We start from the raw sequence: 21413 nt of genomic DNA on the forward strand, positions 1-21413 counted from the left end.
AGGGTTTGTTTGTGTAAATGGGAACCAGAAAAGGAGGGAGGGAGAGAAAGAGGGAGAGGAACACGGCGAAGAAGAGAGGTGCAAGAGCAACAGGGAGGCGATCTCAGCTACATATCAGGGAGGAAATGAATTTCCCCTCCACTCCCCATTCAAAACCCCCAAATAAAGGCTGCTCCTTGGTGGCACCTACTCAGCCACTGGCATGAATGGCACGAGCGTTTTTTGAGGCAAGTGATCCCTTCAGACACGGCCAACTTGGCACGGCCCCGTTGGAAACTGGAAGTTGTTTCTGTTCGAGGGCTGTTGGTGGCCTGTTGGTGGCCTCACTCCAGTTCCCAGCAGACAGATGGCTGCAAAAAATCCCTGCTGCAGATGGTGCATCTCTGGTCTTATTAGCAGGCTCGACAGAGGGGTCAGTGACACAGTGGGCCACAGAAGTGGAGTGACCTTGTTCTATCCCTGCACTGCCTGTCCTGGGTCACAGCTGGAGGCACAATCTGTGTGTGGGCCACGTGCTCCAGCACCTGTGTGGGGAAAAATTGAGAGAAAAAATTGAAAACTGGTGTAGAAATGAAAAAGTGGGGGAAAACCCAACCACTCAGGGGTCAGAGAAGGTGAAATGATGCCTCTTTTCAAGCAGCTCCTTGACACAGTGGCATTTCAGGAGTGCCCCGATGTGTTTTCCATCCCTGAACTCATTGCAGCTCTACAGCCTCTGGAGTCAGTGACCTTTCCATAGCACGGGATTGATCCCTGCTATTGAGCAGCTCGTCCACCAGCCCATCAGCATGTGGGGCAGGGCAGAGCTCTGTCCCTGGCAGCAGCTGGGTGAGTGCTGCATCACTGCAAGAGAGCAGCCCCAGCTTCCCTCACTCCTGAGGATTGATTGAGTGCCTGTCAATGAGCTCTCGAGGGGCTGTTTAGGCTTGCTTTGCTTTAAACCCAGGAGCTCTGCCTGTTCTGGGGATGCTGAGGCACTCCTGGCCCTGGTGGGAGGTGGCAGGGATGAGTAAGTGGCTGTGTGGAGAGGGATGTGTGTACACACGGTGAGAAGGCAGCAGTGACTCAGTGTTTGTGGAGAGGAGAGGAGTCTAATGGGGGCAGAGAAACAGACTGTGGGCTTTTCCCACCTTTTCCATCTGTCTCAGCTGGTGCAGGGCTTCACACAGCGTGTGGGGATCCTCGCTGGTGACCAGTGACAGGACCTGAGGGAATGGCTGGAGCTGTGTCAGGAGGGTTGGGTTGTGTATCAGGAAATAATTCTTAGTTCAGAGGGTGGTTTAGCACTGAAACGGGCTCCCCTGGGAATGGTCACAGCACCAAATATGCCAGAGCTCAAGGAGTGTTTGGACACTCTCTCAGGCACAGAGTGGGATTGTTGGGATGTCCTGTGCAGGGCCAGGAGTTGGGTTTGCTGATCCTTTTGGGTCCCTTCCAACTCAGGATATTCTGTGATTGTAGGACACAGGCTAGAGCAGAAGTTCCCTAAATTAGCAGTGATTTTCCCCCAGTTTTGTGGCTGAGTACAGCATATTTTGATAAGTAGACAGAATCCATGTGTCAGTAGAGGTGTAGCAAGGCAACACCCTGCAGTAGCTCTGTCTTTGCTGCAGATGTAGTTTTGGGCAAAACCCATCAAGTTCTATGGGTTTTTTCCCCCTCTGATACAAATGCCTGATTTCTTTGGCCAGAGGGTCTGGAGGTAAATGGTGATTTCTTTCTTTGGAGCATCCTGTGCTGGAGAAGAGGAAATGGAAGGAAAAAAAAGCAAGCGTGGCAGGAGGTCTTCTTAGCATTCTGACTGGGCAGAAACTTAACAAGGAAATGTTTAGAATCCAGGTCAGGCTACCAAGGAGGACTCTGGAAGAATTGCCCAGGAATTCAGGATTGAATTAGAGTGGTCAGAGCTCAGCTGAGTTTGAAAGTGGTCAGGGATGTGAAAGGCATCAGGAGTGGGTTTTGGAGGTACATCAGCATCAGGGGATTTCCCAGGAAATGGTGTTTAGTGGGACAAGCAACCCAGTGGATAAGGAAGTTGAAAATGTGAAGGTACCCAGTGCCTTTTTGCATGTTCTGCTGGCTAGGCTGGCTCCCAGACACCCAAATTCCTCCACAGAGGCAGAATCCAGGGGAGAAAATGCTCCCCAGTGCCAAGAAAAAGAGAGACAAGGACTGTTTAAGGTATCTGGGAGTTTGCAAATCCATGGGATGCACTGAGGGAGATGTTTGGTGTGACTGTGGAGCCACTCTCTGTCACCTGGGGAGCTTCCTGAAGGCTGGAAGAAGGCAAATGTTCCCCCCACCTTTAGAAAGGGCAAGGAGGAGCATCCAGAGAACAACTGACCAGTCAGCCCACATGGCCCCTGGGATGATGAAAGAGCAAGTAGCTCTAAAGGTTATTTCCAGGCAAAATGATAGACAGGGAAGCGATTGGGAACAGACAGTGAGGATTTGTGGAAGACAGGTTGTGCCTGACTGCCCTGTTTTCCTTTTGGGATGGGATGACTGCTGATACGGACAGGGGGGAAAAGCAGCTGGTGTGGATTTTGACATTACCAAGGCCTTTAACACAGTCTCCAAATGCATTTTTGTATCCAGATCATGGAATTATGCACTGGATTGGTGGCTTTATATCTGGATGAAATTCCTGCAGGATTTGAGGGTAGTGGTCAAAGGTTTGAGGCTAATCAAGAGCTGGTCAGGGTTGGTAGAGTGGCCAAAATTGTTTAATGTCTTCTTTAACAACCTGAACACTCCTGGAAAAGGTGCCCAGTGTTGGATCCCCCCAATAGCAGAGGTACCAGCACATCCCAAGTTGATGCTGAGGGAGTTGCACAATGTCAAAGGAGGCAAAGGGAACAAACTTGCATGAGAGGAGGCTGTTAAAGAACAGTCGTGGAGAAGCCAAGCAACTTGCAGAGGTAGGCAGGGAAAGGTCTATAGGCACCAGCTGCAGCAGGAAAAGACCCAGCTGGATATAAAGCAAAATAATCCTTCACCAGGACAGCAGTTAAGTTAAGCAGTTTAGTGCTGTAATAAGTCAGCCAAGAGAGGTGGTAGCATTCCTGTTCCTGGTGATTTTCAAATCTCAGTCAGATGAGACCCTGAGAAACCTGATCTGACTTTGAAATCAGTCCTATTTTTGGGCATAGCATTGGACTGGGAACTTGAGATTTACTTTTTTTTCCCCCAACCTAAATTATTCTGATTCTTTTCATTGCCAACCCACATCTTGTTCTTTGGAGGTTCAGGGATCTGGAGAACAAGATAAATTCTCAGGGTGTGAAGGGAAGCAGGGAAAAAGGAGAGTTGATTTATGGGGGCTTAAGGGGGAAAAAGTCTTAAAACAGCTGGATTATCTCCCCTTACATTAAAGTGCAGATTAATAGTCAAGTCATTTCTTACCTTTTTCTGACCAGTGGAGACTTCAGAAGTTCCTGCTAATAGCAGCGGGATCATAGTGCTGCTAGACAGATTTATTACATCCCCTTCCCACCAGGACAGAGTCCAAATCTCTGTTTCTGCCCCATAGAAGCTCCTGACTGGAGATTTGAGGTTTTACTTCACACAATGAAAGCCTGAAAAAGTTGAGGTCTCCAGTCACAAAAGGAGCAGGGTCCAGGTGATGCCCAGCACTGTATGGAGCCCAGTAAAGTCAGGAAATTTGGGCTCAGCTTGGCTGTGGAAGGAACCAGAAGCTCATTTTGCAGCCTATCAACCCAGTTTCTTGCTGAGGAGGGATCCTACATTTTGCAGCCTGTTCTGGGGCTGGGAGTGTTTCAGGGAGAACTTCCTATAAACCAGATTTCCAGCAGATTAAGTAGGAGTTAATGCTACCTTTGCTTTTCTTTTTTTTTTTTTTTTTTTTTTTTGGCATCCAGGAAAGCATATCTTCACCATACATGTTTGTCTGAAGGTACAGCTCAAGGGGGAGTTGAAAAATCAAAGTTTTACAGCCTTCATTAGGTCTAAAGCACAGATTTACCCTTGGCAGAACACACACATGTGCAGCAAATCCATCCTGCCCTCCTCATCAGAAACTCAAAACTCTGCAGCCAAGGCACGACCAACTCACTCTGGCTAAAATTAATTAATGAAATTAAATTCCCAACATAAATAGTTGATGTGCTGGAATATAGGAAATAATCCTGCATTAGCCTCCAGGGATGAGCTGGTTGATTAATACATCTGTTTCTAATTTATATAAGCATCAGCATCTCCTCTTCACTCATCTGGCATTCAGGCAGGGCACTTGCAGCATCTTTGAGATAATTCACGTGTGTGAACGTTGGTGTGGTCACAGATCTTGAGTCAGTCCTTGAGGACTTGCACCTTTGCAGTTCCCTTTTTGTTTTATCGGGTACATAAAAGTGCCTTCAAATTTCCCTCCCTGGCCAGTGGTTTGAATTAATTGTGGTGCACTTACCTCGGCAGTGAGCCTGGTGCTCTGCTGCAAATCAGAAATGACAAATATCTGGCTCCTGCAAGGTGCTGAAGGCAGCAACAGCTCCCAAACTGCTGTCCCTGATGTCCCAAACCCACAGCTGCAGTTACATATTTGACCTAGTTTGGAGAAGTGGTACCAAAAAAAAAAAAAAAAAAAAGAAAAAAAATTAAATAAATAAATAAAAATATAAAAGCCTGAAATGCTTCTCAATGCTTCTCACCCCAGGAGGGGTTGTTAGGCTGAAGGAAGTGGAATGCTGAATCACACACACTTTGTTGTCAAGGTGCATGTGTTTGTACTCTGCTTCCATCGCCAGCATGCCTGTGGCTCTTGGTTGGGAATCTTTTCCGTGTGTTTGGCTGTTTGTTTTCTTTCAAGCTCCTTTTCAAGCCCCCGTTTCAAGTAGGCAGAGCTGAAGAAGATTTGCAGCACTCTACTGTTTTTAGGAGGGGCTCAGGCTAGGCTGGCCCCTCATTTGTTGGCTCCTAACTCCAGCATTGATGGGGATGATGGAGACATCTGCTCCCCCTCCCTTCCCCGCCTCGTTCTTGTCTGTCCAGCGCATAAAATCTTCAGGAAATTGGCAATTCTGTAGAGCCTGGCCTGGATTGCTGCTTTCCAGAGGTCACCCAGGGCAGGCTGTGACAGGGTGGGTCTCCCTCCCCTCTTCTCTCGCTGCAGGTACATCCGCTCGGAGCGCTCCGTCATCCTCATCAACTTCTGCCTCTCCATCATCTCCTCCAACGCCCTCATCCTCATCGGGCAGACCCAGACCCGGAACAAGGTAAGGGATCCACTGGGGCTTTGTTTATTTGTTTGCTTTCCCCCTGATTTAGCACTGAAATGATCCATTCAGGCAGCGCTTCCTCATTTTTCCTCCATCTGTTAATTAGCGACATGTCAAAGACACGGCTAAATGGCAGATTTCAATTTTCTCTCTCGCGCTCTCTTTGATAATTTGTCAGCATCCTCAGGGCTTTGATTAAAACCAATGTGATATTTTTGAATATCTGCCTAGAGTAGCTGGCACATGGCATGGTGAAGAAGCGTGGTGATTTGCAAGGCTTTAACCATTTTATTTTCAAAAAAATTACAAAGACAGATTGAGAAAAGGCTTTAAAAAAAAACCCCAAACAAACAACCTCTCAGCTTTACATTTATTTCTCCGGCAGTTTTTATACTCTGAGCTGAAAGTACTTGGCAGATGTTAATGAACACAGGCACAAAACTGTCCAACCTTTTTTTTGGGGATGGGAAGCATTGCCAGATGCACCGTGAGCACTGCAGGGCCTCAAGGGACTCGGAGCAGATCCCAGAGTGACTCCAGCAGCCCAGGCAAGACCCAGTGTGGTTTTCCAAGCCACGAGCACTGGTTGCTCTCTTCCCACAGACCCAGCTGGAGAGGCATGTGTTGCCTCTATGATTTTTTCCCAGCTCAAGCACTTTCAGATTCTGTGTTGATGTCTGGCATGACAAATCACAGCTCACCATTAATATTTTCCTCTTGGTAAATTTTCCCCTCTTCCCAAATGCTCTGACCATCATAGCTCTGTTGAGCCAAAAAACGTGAATCAAGATGCCTCCTCCACTCTTTCTGCTGCCAAAATCACAATCAGAAGTGAAAAATTAGTTGTTGCTTAACAGGAACCAGTGACCAGCTGGGTTTTTTGAGCCCCTGCTTTGGCAGCATGAGCGTGGTGTCACTTTTAGAAGCATATCAGGAATAAAATCTTCCCTGTGAGGATGGTGAGGCACTGGAACAGGTTGCCCAGAGAAATTGTGGGTGCCCCAACACTGAAAGTGTCCAAGGCAAGGTTGGACAGAGCTTTGAGCGCAGAGAAAATCTTCCTACCCATGGCAGGGGGTTGGAATGAGGTGGTTTTTAAAGTGCCTCCCAAAACTCAAGCCGTTCCATGATTTTATGATTCCTGCAGAGAGGCTGAAGGAGTAAGTGAATCAGGGACTCATTTCTATGGAAGGCCCTTTGGGTTAGGTTGTTTTAGGAAAAACTTTCCAGCTGCTGGAGCCCTGTGTGTGCAGAGAAGTGTGGAAACAAGCGGCCAGCTCTGCTCCCGCCACAAAGTGCCCTTCAGAATCTCCCTCCCAAAGCAGAGTTATCTTCCATGGTTGGCAGGAGGTGGAGAGAGGAAGACCCAAACTCCTGCTTTCCTTGCTTGTGTTTTCTGCCACACCAAACGTGTGCTGGGAGCTTCTTTCCGTGGGATGAAGCGCTGAGGGATGCTCAACAGGACCAACCACAGCTGGACCTCCTCTTTGGTGGTTCTTCTTCACCTCAGGACAGGAGCTGGATGTGTTCCTCCTCTCCCACCTCCTCCAGAGCACGGTTATGAACCCAGGTTCTCCCTGGTGGATTTTTTGTCCCGTGACTCTGGGAGTTCACTGTTGGGAGCTGTTGGTGGGGATTCAAAGCTCCCGGCAGCAATAGCAGGAGGCAGATTAGCTCTTTGCACATCCATATGCATGAAACCCCAGAAATAGAAAGGTTATTCTTGGATTTCCTCTCAGCCATCTAGTAAACAGTCTCTGGCAGGCAACAGAGAGAGAAAACTATACAGGGGAGAGACGAAGGAGTGTAAATTAAGATTTTATTCACATTCAATTATCGATAATAGAGCGCCTTAAAATGTTGGTGATTTATAATTGCGGCTTCTCCGGGAGGTTTCTGCGGTATCGGCTTCCCTGGAAATGTCAAATTCTCCCTGGATTTCCATCCGTGTAACCTCAAAGGCGAGATTCCATGCCTGGATTTGCTAAGCTTTTTGAAGATGAAAGGCCTGGGAAAAGGCTAAAAAAAAAAAAATTACAGTCAGCAATCTGGGGATACAAAGGGAAGGGATGCTGCAGGAAGTGGCCATGTCTCCAAGGCTTGTGCTGGAAGGGAGCAGATTTCTCCTCTTAAAGGAAAACAAGGGCTAATGGCCTTGACAGACTGACAGACTCTGCTGGATCTTGGGACATAATATCCCTGTGCTTAGCCCTTCATGGGGATGTTTGGTTTTCCCTACAAGCAGGGGAAAACCTGCAGCAGAGCTTGCAGAAGCAAATATTTGCCTGCCTATCAGTTGGCCAAGTTCATTTGAGGTGATGAGTTCATCCTGATCCAGCTGAGATGTGCATATTTCTTTTGTCTTCCCCTCCTCTCTTCTTCCCTTTTTGTCAAAGCTACTCATTTGAGAAAAAAAACCCACAAAAAACAAACAAACAAACAAAAAAACAACAAACCCAAATGTATCTCTGTGTAAAATTGTATAAAATTGTATAGCAATGCTTTTCTCTCCCCTTTACAAGGAAGAGCTGTGTTGATTTGAAACAAAATCAAAAAGGCAATGTGAGCAGTGTTGTAGTACCTGATATCAGTCAAAAGAAAAAAAAGGGGTTATAAAATAGCAATCTCTTGAAATCCATTCCAGAAAGCATCCTCTGTTTGTTGCTGTTTCATATAGGGTTTGTGAGCTTATGGATAGGAACCACCTTTTTTTAGGATTCTTGTAAAATGTGAAAATTACTGGACATTATCATATTGAGCTGTGTTATTTGTGCTGAACTGACATCCTGAATCCACTTTTAAACAGAATATGGAGGGATTTGGTGTCAAATGCAAATCTGGAACAAAAAAAATACAATTCCTATCTCAGAGAACACACGGTCTTGTTTTTGTTCACAGCCTCTGATAACGTCGGGTGGTGCCAGTGGATGAATCGAGAGCAATCTGATAAAATCATGATAAAAGCCACTCTGTGCATGAGAGCTGTGGCTTGAAAGATGCTGGTGGTTGAAAAAAGAGGAAAAAGAGAAAGGTTCATTGACCATAAAACCAAGTCCATGTTTCCCCATGTAACTCAAAGCAAAGAAATTCTTGATTATAAACCTCCCCCAAATGCCTGAAGCCATATATTTTTTCCATCCATAGTCACTTTTAAAATCTATTTGCTCTCCCTTCTCCTCAGGAGCCACTGGAGTTTCTTCCCATCACTTCCTTCTCGAGTACATTGATTCACAGTTTTCAGCTCCCAGATGGGGGGAAAACTGGCTGAGTGAAACAGAGCGGCACCAATTTGCACCAGTGAAAGATTTGGCCTTGCTGAGTTAAAACAAAGACGAGCTTGTCAGCTTTCCAGTCCATCTCCCTGGCACTCTGGGATTGTTCTTCATAATGCATTTGCCAGTTCTTTCCCCAGTTTAATTTTAAATGGCTTAAGCTGCCTGCATTTCCCCTGTGAGATTTCCCCACCAAGTAGTAGAGCTCACCATTATGAAATTCTTTCTAATCTAGGGGGGCGTTGCTTTCTTTTTTCTTGGACAACTCTGCCCTCATGTTTGCAGTGCTTTCCCAGCCCCTGGCAGCCGTGGTTTCACCCAGCTCTCACAGCTTTAACTCTTTCACTCAGCCCTGTTGTTCTGGCAGGGGCACCATCCAAATTACCTTCCTCAGATTTCATTTCCATGGCTGGGCTGCCAGGGACGTGGTGCTTTGCAAACCTTTTGAGCTGAGATTAGTGCACTGTTTACTAACTACTCCGTCCCCCCTGCCTTGTACGGATCGTGGCAATAGTTTGGATGTTTTGGAAATTAAATATATCCTGCCGAAGCCAAGAAAGCACCAGGATGGGATGTGTGCTCAGACTTCTAGTGGAAGGTGTCCCTGCCTGTTTTGGGGAGGTTGTAATTAAACGATCTTTAAGGTCTCTCCCCACTCTAACAATTCTGTAATTCCACAATTCTTCTAAAGTGTTAACTGTGGCTTTATCCTAAAGCTCATGCTTAAGAGCAAATGATTTCCACGTAGTATTTAAATTTAAGGCTTTGATCTTTGCTAAGTCAAAGCTTTTGGAGAAGCCTGCCCCCTCTAAAACAGTATTTCCATGTCCTGATCTCCATGACTTTTCCTTCCAGAGCCCGGTTTGGAATCATCTCCCCGCTCCTTCCTCTCTGCTCCCTGCTGCTCTCTCCGCCTGCCTCTCCTCTCACGTGTCCTCCTTTCCTCCTCTCTGCAGGTGATCTGCACGCTGGTGGCGGCTTTCTTGCACTTCTTCTTCCTCTCCTCTTTCTGCTGGGTGCTGACCGAGGCCTGGCAGTCCTACATGGCCGTGACGGGCCGGTTACGGAACCGCATCATCCGCAAGCGCTTCTTGTGTCTCGGATGGGGTGAGGATCTGGGGGCTGTGGAGCAGAGAAGGGCCAGGCTGCAGGAGGGGCTGGTGCTCCTCAGGAGGCTTGAAAGAGAGTGCTTGGAACCCTTGCAGGGGTTTCAAGAAGGGCTGAAATGCTTAAAAGTATATATCCATAAGTTGAGCCTCCTGCCCGGCGCACCCGAAAATAGAGGAGTCGAGTTCAGATTTAGAGGGTGCTCCAAGAGTGGTTTTTTCTGGGGTTGGGTCTGTTTCTTGCTTTCTACTTTTCTCTCTCTGTCTCCCTCCGTGTTGGGTGTGTTCTGTTGGTACATGATACCAGCCATGTGAATCCTGGCCCAGGGCAGGGATTGTCCCTCTGTGTTGGGCACTGCTGAGGGCAAACCTCCAATTTTGGTCTCCTCTCTACAAGAAAGTCATTGAGGTGCTAGAAAATGTCCAGAGATGGCAGTGGAGCTGGGGAAGGGTCTGGAGCACCAGAAGTGGTTGAGAGAGCTGTGGAGGCTCAGCCTGGAGAAAAGGAGGATCAGAAGGGACCTTCTCACTCTCCACAGCTCCCTTACAGGAGGGTGCTGCCAGAGAGGCCAGGCTCTGCTCCTAGGTAAAACTATAGAGCAAGAGGTAGCAGCTCCAATTGCACCAGGTGATGTTTCGATGGGATATTAGGGAAAATTTCATCACTGAAAGGATGGCCAAGCATTGGAACAGGCTGCCCGAGGAAGTGGTGGAATCACCATCCCTGGAAGCGCTCAAAAACCCATGAAGTAGTGACATTTAGGGTCATAGTTTAGTGTTAGACCTGGTTGGACTTGATGATCCTCGAGGTCTTTTCAACCTCAGTGATTTTATGGTTCTAAGATTCTGCAGAGCAACCTGGAGTGAAGCAAACTCTGAAATCCTGTCTCCATGGCAGCAGCGCCTTTCGGAGACAAATAAACTGCGAGACTGCTGCAGATGCTTGTAACTAATTTTTCTTCCTCTGCCTCTGCCGTATGTTTAATTTATTAGCCTTAAATGATGCATTCTGTAGTAGAAAACAAATACAAACCCATAAACCTGGGCTTTCAAAATGATAACAAGGCTGTGTTTGAAAGGAGCAGTGGCACAAAAAGTTGCTGAGAAGTGAGGAGGCAAAGCAAAGAAAGGAGTGTGGCTGAGCTCTATTAATGCCTCATTTTACTACTGAAGTCTCACAATTCACCCCAGGCAAGAGATTTCTGGTGCTTACCGAGCACCCTGATGTGATTTATTCTGGCACATCAAGAGCCGTCCTCGTTGCCGTGCCTTCATCCCTTTACGTTTTCCCTCCTAAGCTTTTGCTTACAATAGAGAATAAATTGTGTTATTAAAATCCAGGGTTTGCATGTTAGCAGGAGCAGAACCACAATACCTGCAGAGGACAGGCTGCAGGAGCCTGGGTGTGCTCATGCATATGTTTATACCTCCTTGGTGACTACAGCAACATCAGGGATATCAAATGTAACAGACTAATAGCTTTCCTAGGTAATAAAAAGGGATTTTTCACCCCCCTGATTTGTAAAAGCTGGGACAGATGGGCATGTTAGCCAAGGGAATTTTGGATGAGCAGCATTCACATTTGTAGTCTGTACAGATTAAAAAAAAATAAAAATCTCCCTACATGTGTAGAAGCATAATTTCCATGGCTAGTAAAATGTAGTCAGCTCTGAGCTAGGATGCACTGCTGATAAATGATGCATAATAACCATTTGGAGTAGGTTAGGACAAGAAATGAAGAACACTCTTGCCTATTAAGGCGGCAAGGGAATTTTGGATATTTAGCATCCTGCTAGACTTCAGCTGTAGAGCTGGGATTAATGGCACTTGTAAGAGGAAAGAAGCCGAAAATATGTTTTAAAGAGCATAATCTGAAATAATTAGCACAATTCACTTTGTCATGAGCTGGTTCTCCCCCCTTTCCCCTCTTTGCACATTTGCATTTCTCTAAGCCGTCGTTTGAGACGTCTTTGCCAAGTTCTCAGCTTCTCTCAGCTGTAGCTCATTGAAGCTGCAGAGAATTTCAGCAGCAGGGAGGATTATTTTATATTTCTTTGGTCTCCTCTTGGATGTGCAACTTTGCAATTCAATGTTTAAGTTATTATTAGTAATAATTATTATTAATGATTTTTGTCCATGCTTGGACAATGCTCTCAAGTTCACGATGTGACTCTTTGGGTGATCCTGTGCAGGGTCAGGAGCTGGACTTGATGATCCTTGTGGATTCTTCCAGTTCAGGATATTCTCTGGTTTAGAATAGACAGATAAATTGTTCCCTGGGAACAGCGCAGTCATCATATTTAGCCCCAATAAAGAAGAAATATTTTTTGTCAGGATTTTTATAACCCTGGCATAGTTTCCACAGCTGGATTTTTAATGCTGCCATCGCTCAGCCTCTGAGTGGGTCTTCAGCTGTTTATAACAAGAATGGCTCTTGGGAATTATTAGCAAACATCTTCTCTAGTGGAACATGATTAACACATGGCCTGATTCTCCTGTGACCTGGAAGTACAAAATTCTTTGAAAGAGGTTTTGAATGGGTTTACTTGGAATTGTGAGTGTTAAATTCCCTTTGTGCAGAAAGCCCCAAAGCCTTGCTGGTGCTGCCTGCACCACACCAGGTATATGGAACAGGCCAGTTAGGAATAAATGTCTTTCTAAAAATCTAAATCTAATCTAATTTAATAAAATCTAAAAAAATAGATTAAAATCTGATTTTTTTTGGTGGGGATTTTTTCAATCTAATCCCATCTAACTTTGCTTAGACAGCTCTCCCAGGGCTGGCATCTCTCATTATGATTCTCTTTGGCTAAACTACCACGACATAGCTGCCACCTATAGCAGCTGCTCCTTGTCCAGACCCATTCCCAGCCCAAACTGAGGCTTTCACCCAGCCTTGGAATGAGCCAGTCCCTGGAGCTGCCAAGTTCACAGCCCCACTCTGGATTTCTGCATAATTACCACGTGGAGAGAAGCACTTTGTGAAGAACAAGTTGCTATTTTTGGCGGAGTCCTTTGCCAAATTTCCTCTTTCCCAGGGTCTCTTGCACCAAGCTGTACTCCTGAAAATGTCCCCTCCCATGTGGTTTCTTCCCATGGGATGCTGTATGGATGGCACCCTAGGGAATGCAGCAGGCAGGATTGATCCAGATGAGGTGTGAAGGAAGCTGAGCAAGAGTCAATGAGGGATAAAATGAGAAAAAGAGAAAAGGAAAGGAAAGGAAAGGAAAGGAAAAGGAAAGGAAAGGAAAGGAAAGGAAAGGAAAGGAAAGGAAAGGAAAGAAAGGAAAAGAAAGGAAAGGAAAGGAAAGGAAAGGAAAGGAAAGGAAAGGAAAGGAAAGGAAAGGAAAGGAAAGGAAAGGAAAGGAAAGGAAGGAAAGGAAAGGAAAGGAAAAAGGAAAGGAAGGAAAAGAAAAAAGGAAAGATAAGAAAGGGAAAAGGAAAGATAAGAAAGGAAAAGGGAGGGGGAAAGGGACGGGGAAGGGAAAGGGAAGGAGGAGGAAAAAATGAAAAAGAAAAAAAGGAAAAGGAAAAGAATAAAAAAGGAAACGGAAAGGAAAGGAAAAGAAAAGGAAAGGAAAAGGAAAAGGAAAAGGAAAAGGAAAAGGAAAAGGAAAAGGAAAAGGAAAAGGAAAAGGAAAAGGAAAGGAAGGGAAGGGAAGGGAAGGGAAGGGAAGGGAAGGGAAGGGAAGGGAAGGGAAGGGAAGGGAAGGGAAGGGAAGGGAAGGGAAGGGAAGGGAAGGGAAGGAGGGAAGGGAAGGGAAGGGAAGGGAAGGGAAGGAAGGAAGGGAAGGGAAGGGAAGGGAGAAGGGAAGGGAAGGGAAGGGAAGGGAAGGGAAGGGAAGGGAAGGGAGGGAAAGAGGAAAGAGGAAAGAGGAAAGAGGAAAGAGGAAAGAGGAAAGAGGAAAGAGGAAAGAGGAAAGAGGAAAGAGGAGAGGAAAGAGGAGAGAGGAGAGGAAAGAGGAAAGGAATGAATATTAAAAGAGACGCTTTTTAAACCCACTGCACGTTGAGTTTGGGTTGATGAAATGTGACCCATGCTTGGAAATCTCACATGGGCAGAGAAGCCCTTCCCTGCAGGATAACCCTCAAATGCTCCATATTCCAGCCAGCTTGGCCCTGTGGCTCCCAGCTGCTGCAGAGCTTCACTATTAATCAGCCTTGGGATGATTTGTGTTGCTGAGGGACCCCCTTCCCAGAGCAATGATGTCTGGGAGCTGTGCCTGCACATTCCTTGGATCTCCTGCAGTCACCTGCCGTGCCCTCTGCAGCTCATGAATTAGGGCCTTGTCCAGGGGCACTAATCCCAGCTGGCCACTGATCCTGCTGATTCCTAATGGGATTTTCCCATCTTTAGTGTTGAGACGGCTTAAATCCTCCTGCCACAAAGAGGAGGGCTATAAAAAGCCACATGGAGACCTCCAGAGCTGAAGAACCTGATGTTACGAGCTGATCTCCAGACATTTCTTTAGGGAAAGGGGAGAGCTGAGCTTTGAACCTTATAGAACCTGGAAGAGACCTGAAACCCTTTCTCATTGTTGTTCAGAGGAATCTGCTCCATTACAGATCTTGGGGAACCTGTTTGGGATAGGGAAACTCAGGTTTAGTTTCCTTTTCTGTCTCATTTGGGGCAGGTTTGAACCTGGGTTGTTCATCCTACACTGAGTGCAAACAAAACTCTTAATCTTTGGGTTCTTAGAGCTGGGTTGTGGCTGAATATTCCAATTTCAGAGACGCCATAAAGAACCTAAGAATAAAATAAATAAATTTTATGCATCTGAATCTGCTAAAAGACCCCCCACAACTTTTGAGACCACAGCAAGGCAGGAGCTGACTGCACCTCATGGTATTTATTTAAATAACAGGAGTAATTAAAGTTCTTGCTTTTAGTTCTGAGAGTCCTGAGCTCAGTCTCTGTCCCAGGCTGAAATGGATGATGCTGGAATAATTCTGGGAAAAATGGTGACTCTTGAGTGGGAGAAGGGCTGCATATGTGATGAAATGACCAATTTCCTCCTGTTTCATTTCCATAGGGCTCCCTGCCTTGGTGGTTGCCATTTCTGTGGGATTTACTAAAGCCAAGGGATACGGTACCGTGAACTAGTGAGTAAAGGATTCCTATTTTCCCCTTGTTTTATCCTCCATCCTTTTTGTCAAAACCCAGTCACTTCAGGAGGCAGGCTGGGAGCTAAATTTCCATGTGCAGGACAATTCCTGCATCCCTGCCTCCTCAATCCATCATCTGACCAAGCTGGATTGTGTGTTCCTTTAAAAACAAGTTCATAGGGACTAATTAGGTTTAACTGTTGTATTTGTGACATCACTTTGATCTAAATGCCTTTTACTTAGAGCTTTTTATTGTATTTTTTAAGGGGATGAATGTGGAATATTTAAAGTTTAGGACGTTTAAAAGTTAAAACCAGTTTGGTTTTTTTTTTAATATGTTTTTGTGCTTGATTATCTCCACATTTTCAAAATTGCTCAGCTAAGTTAAAAGCAGCAGAATAAGCCTGACTTAAGAAAACCAAAGTTTTGACAGCATTCTGTGTTTGCCTCTTTTCCAAATTCCACAGATTTTGTCTTTAGGAGGCTTTTATGTGCTCATAATGGGGGAAGGAAAACAGAAAAGAAATAATGGAAGAGGTAAAAAATGCATCACTCAGAGCTGACTGTTAATACGACTTTAAATGAAAAAGGAAAAAAGAGAAAATATTTTTTCCCTCTGTTGTGTAAAACCTCAGAAATTTCACCCATAGTGACAGTTCAAGGATAATATTTTATGTAGCAATAAGTCAAGCTCTTCCCTACTACATACCATAATTTTCCAGAGCCTTCCTGGGCAGGGGTTTGCAGCCCACATGGGCAATGTTTGGGACTGGAGCTGTTGATGTGGCCGGCAGCAGATGCAGCTCCGCTCGTCCCACTGAGGAAATGTCATGTGGAACCTCCTGCTCTCCCTCAATTCCCACCACATCCTGCACACCCACGGCCAAATGGTCCAGGGTTTGCATTTTAATTGCAGGGGAGAATTAAAGCAGCACAGCAGCGTTTTCTGTTTGCTTTGCAAGCTGAATTCTTGTATGGCAGAGTGTGACAGTGTTCGCAGGGGTTTCAGGTTGAGGGAAGAGACGAGGATCTGACTCCATGTTTCAGAAGGCTTGATTTATTATTTTATGATATATATTACATTAAAACTATATGAAAAGAATAGAAGAAAAGGTTTCATCAGAAGGCTAGCTAAGAATAGAATAGGAAAGAATGATAACAAAGGTTTGTGGCTCGCCTCTCTGTCTGAGCCAGCTGACTGTGATTGGCCATTAATTAGAAACATCCAACATGGGCCAATCACAGATCCACCTGTTGCATTCCACAGCAGCAAATAATCATTGTTTACATTTTGTTCCTGAGGCCTCTCAGATTCTCAGGAGGAAAAATCCTAAGGAAAGAATTTTTCATAAAAGATGTCTACGACAGCAGAGGGCTGAGGATTGTGGATTTCTCGAGTGTAAATCCACAGACAGAATTCCTGAAGTCTGTGCCAGCATCAGGATGCATTGGCTGTCCCACCTTCAGTGTGTCCTGGTGGAGAGGGACCCAGTGGTTGTTGTCTGACTCAGGAGAGGACAAAACACAGCCTGGTTTGCAGAAACATCACCAAGATCTCAAATTAATTCCCTTTGGATTTTCCGTGGGTCAACCTTCAGGCACTTTGCTCCAGGGCACATCCATGAGAATAATTCATAATGAACAAGCCTCAGGGAGATGGGAGGGAGGTCCTGGATATTTCTGCTTCTCTTTTTTTGTCGATGGGCTGGTGGGAATTGGTGCAGCAAGCTTTGTGGCTCTGTCAAAAATGTTAAAGAGTTTTTTGGCCAACGTTGACCACACAAAAGTGCCTGGGCAGGAAAGGGAGGAACATGCAGGAAAGCTCTCCCTGTTTTCTGCCCTGGACCACTGTGCCAGCATCTCCACCCCACAGACTGCAGCCAGGAGGGTGTCAACATGTGACAAAACCTGCTGAGCTCCTGCTTTGCTCTCCATTTGGCACAGGGTGAGGTGGCCAAGAGGCTGGGCTGACTCTCCAGAGTTCCCAGGGGCTGCCTGGTCACTCCAGCTCTCCTCCTTTGGCTGCCAATGGTCTGGTTCCTTTCAGCCCTAAAGGCTCTGTTACTCCTTGCATCCAAGGGGTGGATAACCAGCCAGGGATGGAAGGGGATCCTGTGCTCCCAGCGCTTTTATCAGGATGTTTTTCACCAGAAACATCTGGTTTTGATGGGGCCTTCACAGACCAGAAAATCCAGTTTGATGAGTTTGGTTTCAGTGATCCTTGTGTGCCTTTTCTGGGATATTCCATGGTTCTGTGGTCCCTTCTTTTGCCTCCTTTCCATATTTCCCAATGTGGGGTTGAGCTGGTGAGTCCCACCAAAGTCATGAGAAGAGCAACAGTTCCTCTCAAGCTCAAAGATCCCATCAGACATCCCCAGTGCTGTTGCATCCTGTTGCAATTTCACACTTTGGTACCTTCCAGTTCCTAAAAGACATACAAGGAGGCTGGAGAGGGACTTTGTCCAAGGGCTTGTAGTGATAGGACAAGGAATAAAGGCTTTGAGTTGAAGGAGGATAGATTTAGATTGGATGTTGGGAAGAAATTCTTCCCTGTGAGGGTGGTGAGGCCCTGGCACAGGTTGCCTAGAGAAGCTGTGGCTGCTCCATCCCTGGAAGTGTGCAAAACCATCTTGGATAGGGCTTGGATCAACCTGAGATAGTGGAAGGTGTCCCTGCCCATGACAGGGGCATTGGACAAGATGATTTTTGAGGTCTCTTCCAACACAAATCATTCCATAGTTCTCTGAATTCCTGCTGGAATTGGCTTTCCCAAGAGCCACAGTTAAACAGAGCTCACTTGCACTGAGTGGTGGCTTCATGAGCCCTGATGCTGAATAATATGGAGCATCTCTGTAATGAGAGATTTACATTTACACTTTTGTGCATTTTAAAACATGGAACAAATATTGCTGTGGGCCCTGCTGGGCAGGGTGTCCCGACAGACTGGAGTGCATTCACACTTAGGCCTCTTTTCCTGCTCAGAAAGGTTTAAAAGCTCTGTGTGGGGAGGCCCTTGGTTTTACCTCTCGTCCAGAGCAAAGGCAGCACTGCACAGCAGCAATTTCAGAGCTGAACTCCAAAACTTGAGGTTTAGCTTGGATATTGGGAAGAAATTCTTCCCTGTGAGGGTGATGAGGCCCTGGCACAGAGTGCCCAGAGAAGCTGTGGCTGTTCCATCCCTGGAAGTGTCCTAGACCAGGTTGGATGGGGTTTGGAGCATCCTGGGACAGTGGAAGGTGTCCCTGCCCATGGAAGGGGGTTGGAATGAGATGATCTTGTCCTTTCATCCCAGTTTTGCCTTCACTGGGCACTCATGGGTCATTTCAGGTGGGCACTGCAGACTTTCAAGGCCCAATATTTCCATCTTGCAGAAGGAAGCAAAAGTTTTAATCACAGCACATTTCTCCCTGGGAAGGAGGGGACAAGAGCTGACAAGATAAACCACAAGGGACTTTTAAAAACCACACAGAGCCTTTTAAAGCATCTTCAACCCTACAATTTTTGATCCCAAGAGCAGTGCATGAGCTCCTGTGGTGGAGGTGGACATGAAGTCAAAGTAGGGCTCTGATATTTAAGTGAACATAGAATTTAACACTCAACAGCAGCTTTTTTTTCTCATCCCACTCACAGTGGTAAAAAATCCCTGACATTCAGCTACAGGACATGATCATGAGGGCATTTTGGGGACAGCTGCAAGTGTTGAAGGCCTTGCAGAATTAATCTTGGTGTTAAAGATTCTCAGGGCAAAGCTGGTGGAAGGGGCAGGGTGTGAAATGTGTGATGTGTCTTGAGGCTGGATCTTCAGGATGTGCCAAAGGTGGCCCAACCACACTGGAACGAACTCCATCAGAGTCTTCAGCAGGATTTCACCCTGTTTAGTCCTTTTTTTTTAATTGTGCATGGGATGAAGCTTTTCTCTAACAATGAAAACACAACTGAGCTTCTTGACAGGGCTCTGTCCCACCAAGAATTGCCCCATCAAAGGCTTGGCTGTGTCTCCAAACTTAATGCAGAGAGATCAGAGCCTCAGTGGTAAATTTAGGGAGTTTATATGTTTAATATTTACCATTTAGCTGGCCAGCCTGCCCTGAGTCTTGAGCTGAGGAGGGACAGAGAGGTTCAGATTAAAAATTGAATATGTGCTGCAGAATTTGGATTTGCTGTTGTTCTGTGAGCGGTGATTCCCAGCAGCCATCCACTCAGCCTTTATTACTCAGGACACTCCAACAAGGGGATTTTTCCTTTCTCTTGTCTGAACTGCATTTGAAAGGATATTTTGCTGTTGTTTGGAGCATGCTGGGGCAGGGTGGAGGCTGCACTTCCAGTCTCAGGCAAAGTCTGAGGGGTACGAGAGGTCTAAAGGACCTGCCACTGATCACCTCCTTAGATTAGGCTGAGTGTCTGAATAATAACTCTGCTTTTAGCTGGTGCTCCAGGGACTGCCTCTGGACCTCTAAATCTTCACAAACAACTTCCTAAAGCTTGAAGTGAATAATTGAGGTTGTGCCACTGGTGCTGGGAGCTCGCATCCTTCCCCACCAGAGAGCTCATCAGAAGTTTGCTGAGACCACAGCAAATGTCTCAGGGTCCTGGAGTGTCACTGCATCAGGGCTTTTGTGACCCACAGGTATCTTCAGCAGCTCCTGGGTTAAGCTCTGGATAAGCACTGGTGGGCCAGCCCTGATTCCCGACTGTAATCTCAGTTTTACAAAATGTTCTGTTGGTGCTGGCTCATTTTACACAGGATTGAGGTGAGAGCTGTGCCTGGACAGTGTAAAAAAGGGCTCAGTGGAAGCCAGCCCTTCCCAGGACCAGGACAAAAGCCACCACCTCCATCTGTGCTGTGACAGAGTCACAAAAAGATCAGATGGTTTCCAAAAAAAAGGGTTTTGTTTTTTTTGTGCTGAACACAAGAGCTGCTGTCAGTCAAGGAAACACTGCTTAGGAATTGTTAAACCACTCACTTCCTCCCTTCCAGTGATAATTTTATTTTAAAAATCACTGAAGAGATCCCTTGGAAAGTACAAGGGAACCTCTTAGCAAAATGCAAATACTTCTGTGCCTCGTGGGCACAGGGCTGAAAGTATGTCCACTAGGCTGGGCTCTGCTGTCAGTTCTGTCTCTCAGATATCCCCTCACCCTTTCCTCTCCCTTGCTGGCAGCCAGCACCTCTGACAGCCTCAGAAATGCTTTGGAGAAGTGCTGTGGCAGGGAGGGCAGGAGGGATCAGGGCTGGTGCTTGGTGATGCGTGAGCTCACCTCGACAATTCCTGGTGCTCCTCGGGGTGCAGGGGCTGCCAGGGACCCTGCAGGGCTGAGAACCCTCTGTGCACCAAGTCCTCATCACTAATTGCAGTGCAGGGCTGTCAGATTTCTTCATCTGAGCCACCAGTTGGAAGAGACACTGAGAAAAAATATCTCAAAAATCAGGATAGAGCATTGGATGAAAAGGTTTGGACAAGGACTGGGATTTGGGAGCCCTCCTCTTGCATTTTGGGAGACCTCCAGTCGTTACAGAGCTACAGAGCTTCATTTTTACTCCCTCCCTCCTCAGCTGATTATTAATTTTATTATTAAAGTTGCTCAGACAGCTTGTGACAGAGCAACTTGCTATCAGGAAGGAATCAGAATTGATTAAATTAGCACATTACTGGTTTAATTTAGACATAAACAAGATTCAGACCTTGGAGAAAAACAGAATATCCTGCTTTCAATTCTCAGCTTGAAATACTTCCATTTTTTTTGGGGCTGCCTTTTCAGAAACGTTCCTTGTTTTGGGGTGAAAAAAATTTAACATTTTTTTTTGCAACTGAGATTTAATTAAAAAAAAATGAGGCTGATCAACAAAAAAAATTAACATTTTTTTTGCAACTGAGATTTAATTAAAAAAAAAAAGAGGCTGATCAACAAAGCTGAAATGTTTCCAGGAAGACTTTTTGGTTTTTTTCCCCCTGGGAGCATCAGTTTGCTCCTGATGCACGATGAAAGCATCTTGCTGAGGGCAGGGCAAGTGAATTACTGCAGGGTGAGCTGAGTTAAGAGCTTGGAGAAAGTTCCCTCTCCATTGTGGTTTCCTGCTCTTCTCCTGTGCTGAGTGCACGCTCGTTTCCTGCTGAAACAGGATTACTCCATCCCACATTTTCTCCAGGGTTCTGCCCTGTTAAAGCATGCAGACTTTCCCAGGGGCTGCTGACACACTCTAAATTCCCATCCTCTCCTATCCTGGAGCACTTAATTTGTGTGTCCATGCCCTGAATTGCTGGATTCCCTGAAAAAAAAAAAAAAAAAAAAAAAAAAAAAAAAAAAAAAAAAAAGGAATTTCAGCTCCAGTGCTGCTGTGTGCTGTGGATGTTCATGGCTGTCACAGAGCCTAAGGGGGTTTTTTTGTCCAAGCACCTGCTCAAACAGGGTCACCTGGATGTCACCCAGGGCTGTGCCCAGGTGGCTTTTTTGAATGTCTCCAAGGATGGAGATGTCACAAGTGAAAGGGGGAAAAGCTTTTCCTTCCTGACTTCACAGTCAAACATGAAAAACAGGAACTCAGAGAGTGGTTTGGGTTGGAAGGGACCTTCAAGATCATCTCATTCCAACTCCCTGCCTGGCAGGGACACCTTCCACTATCCCAGGTTGCTCCAAGCCCCATCCAACCTGGCCTTGGACACGTCCACGACCTCAACCAAGAGGTCTCAAATGAA

At 46.0% G+C, this 21413-nt stretch overlaps 1 protein-coding gene across 14 annotated transcripts in view; it reads left to right on the top strand.

Annotated features, from left to right (window-relative positions):
- Window positions 1-21413, top strand: part of ADGRB1 (adhesion G protein-coupled receptor B1) — a 298311-nt gene that overhangs the window by 231176 nt on the left and 45722 nt on the right. For all 14 annotated transcript variants that reach the window (XM_058020414.1, XM_058020390.1, XM_058020455.1 and 11 more), the window contains 3 exons: window positions 5129-5231; window positions 9463-9613; window positions 14646-14715. In XM_058020414.1, the coding sequence (XP_057876397.1) occupies window positions 5129-5231; window positions 9463-9613; window positions 14646-14715 (324 nt within the window). The remainder of the gene's footprint in view (window positions 1-5128; window positions 5232-9462; window positions 9614-14645; window positions 14716-21413) is intronic.

The sequence above is a fragment of the Melospiza georgiana genome, chromosome 1 (genome assembly GCF_028018845.1).
Source record: "Melospiza georgiana isolate bMelGeo1 chromosome 1, bMelGeo1.pri, whole genome shotgun sequence".
In the NCBI taxonomy this organism is placed as follows: Eukaryota; Metazoa; Chordata; class Aves; order Passeriformes; family Passerellidae; genus Melospiza; species Melospiza georgiana.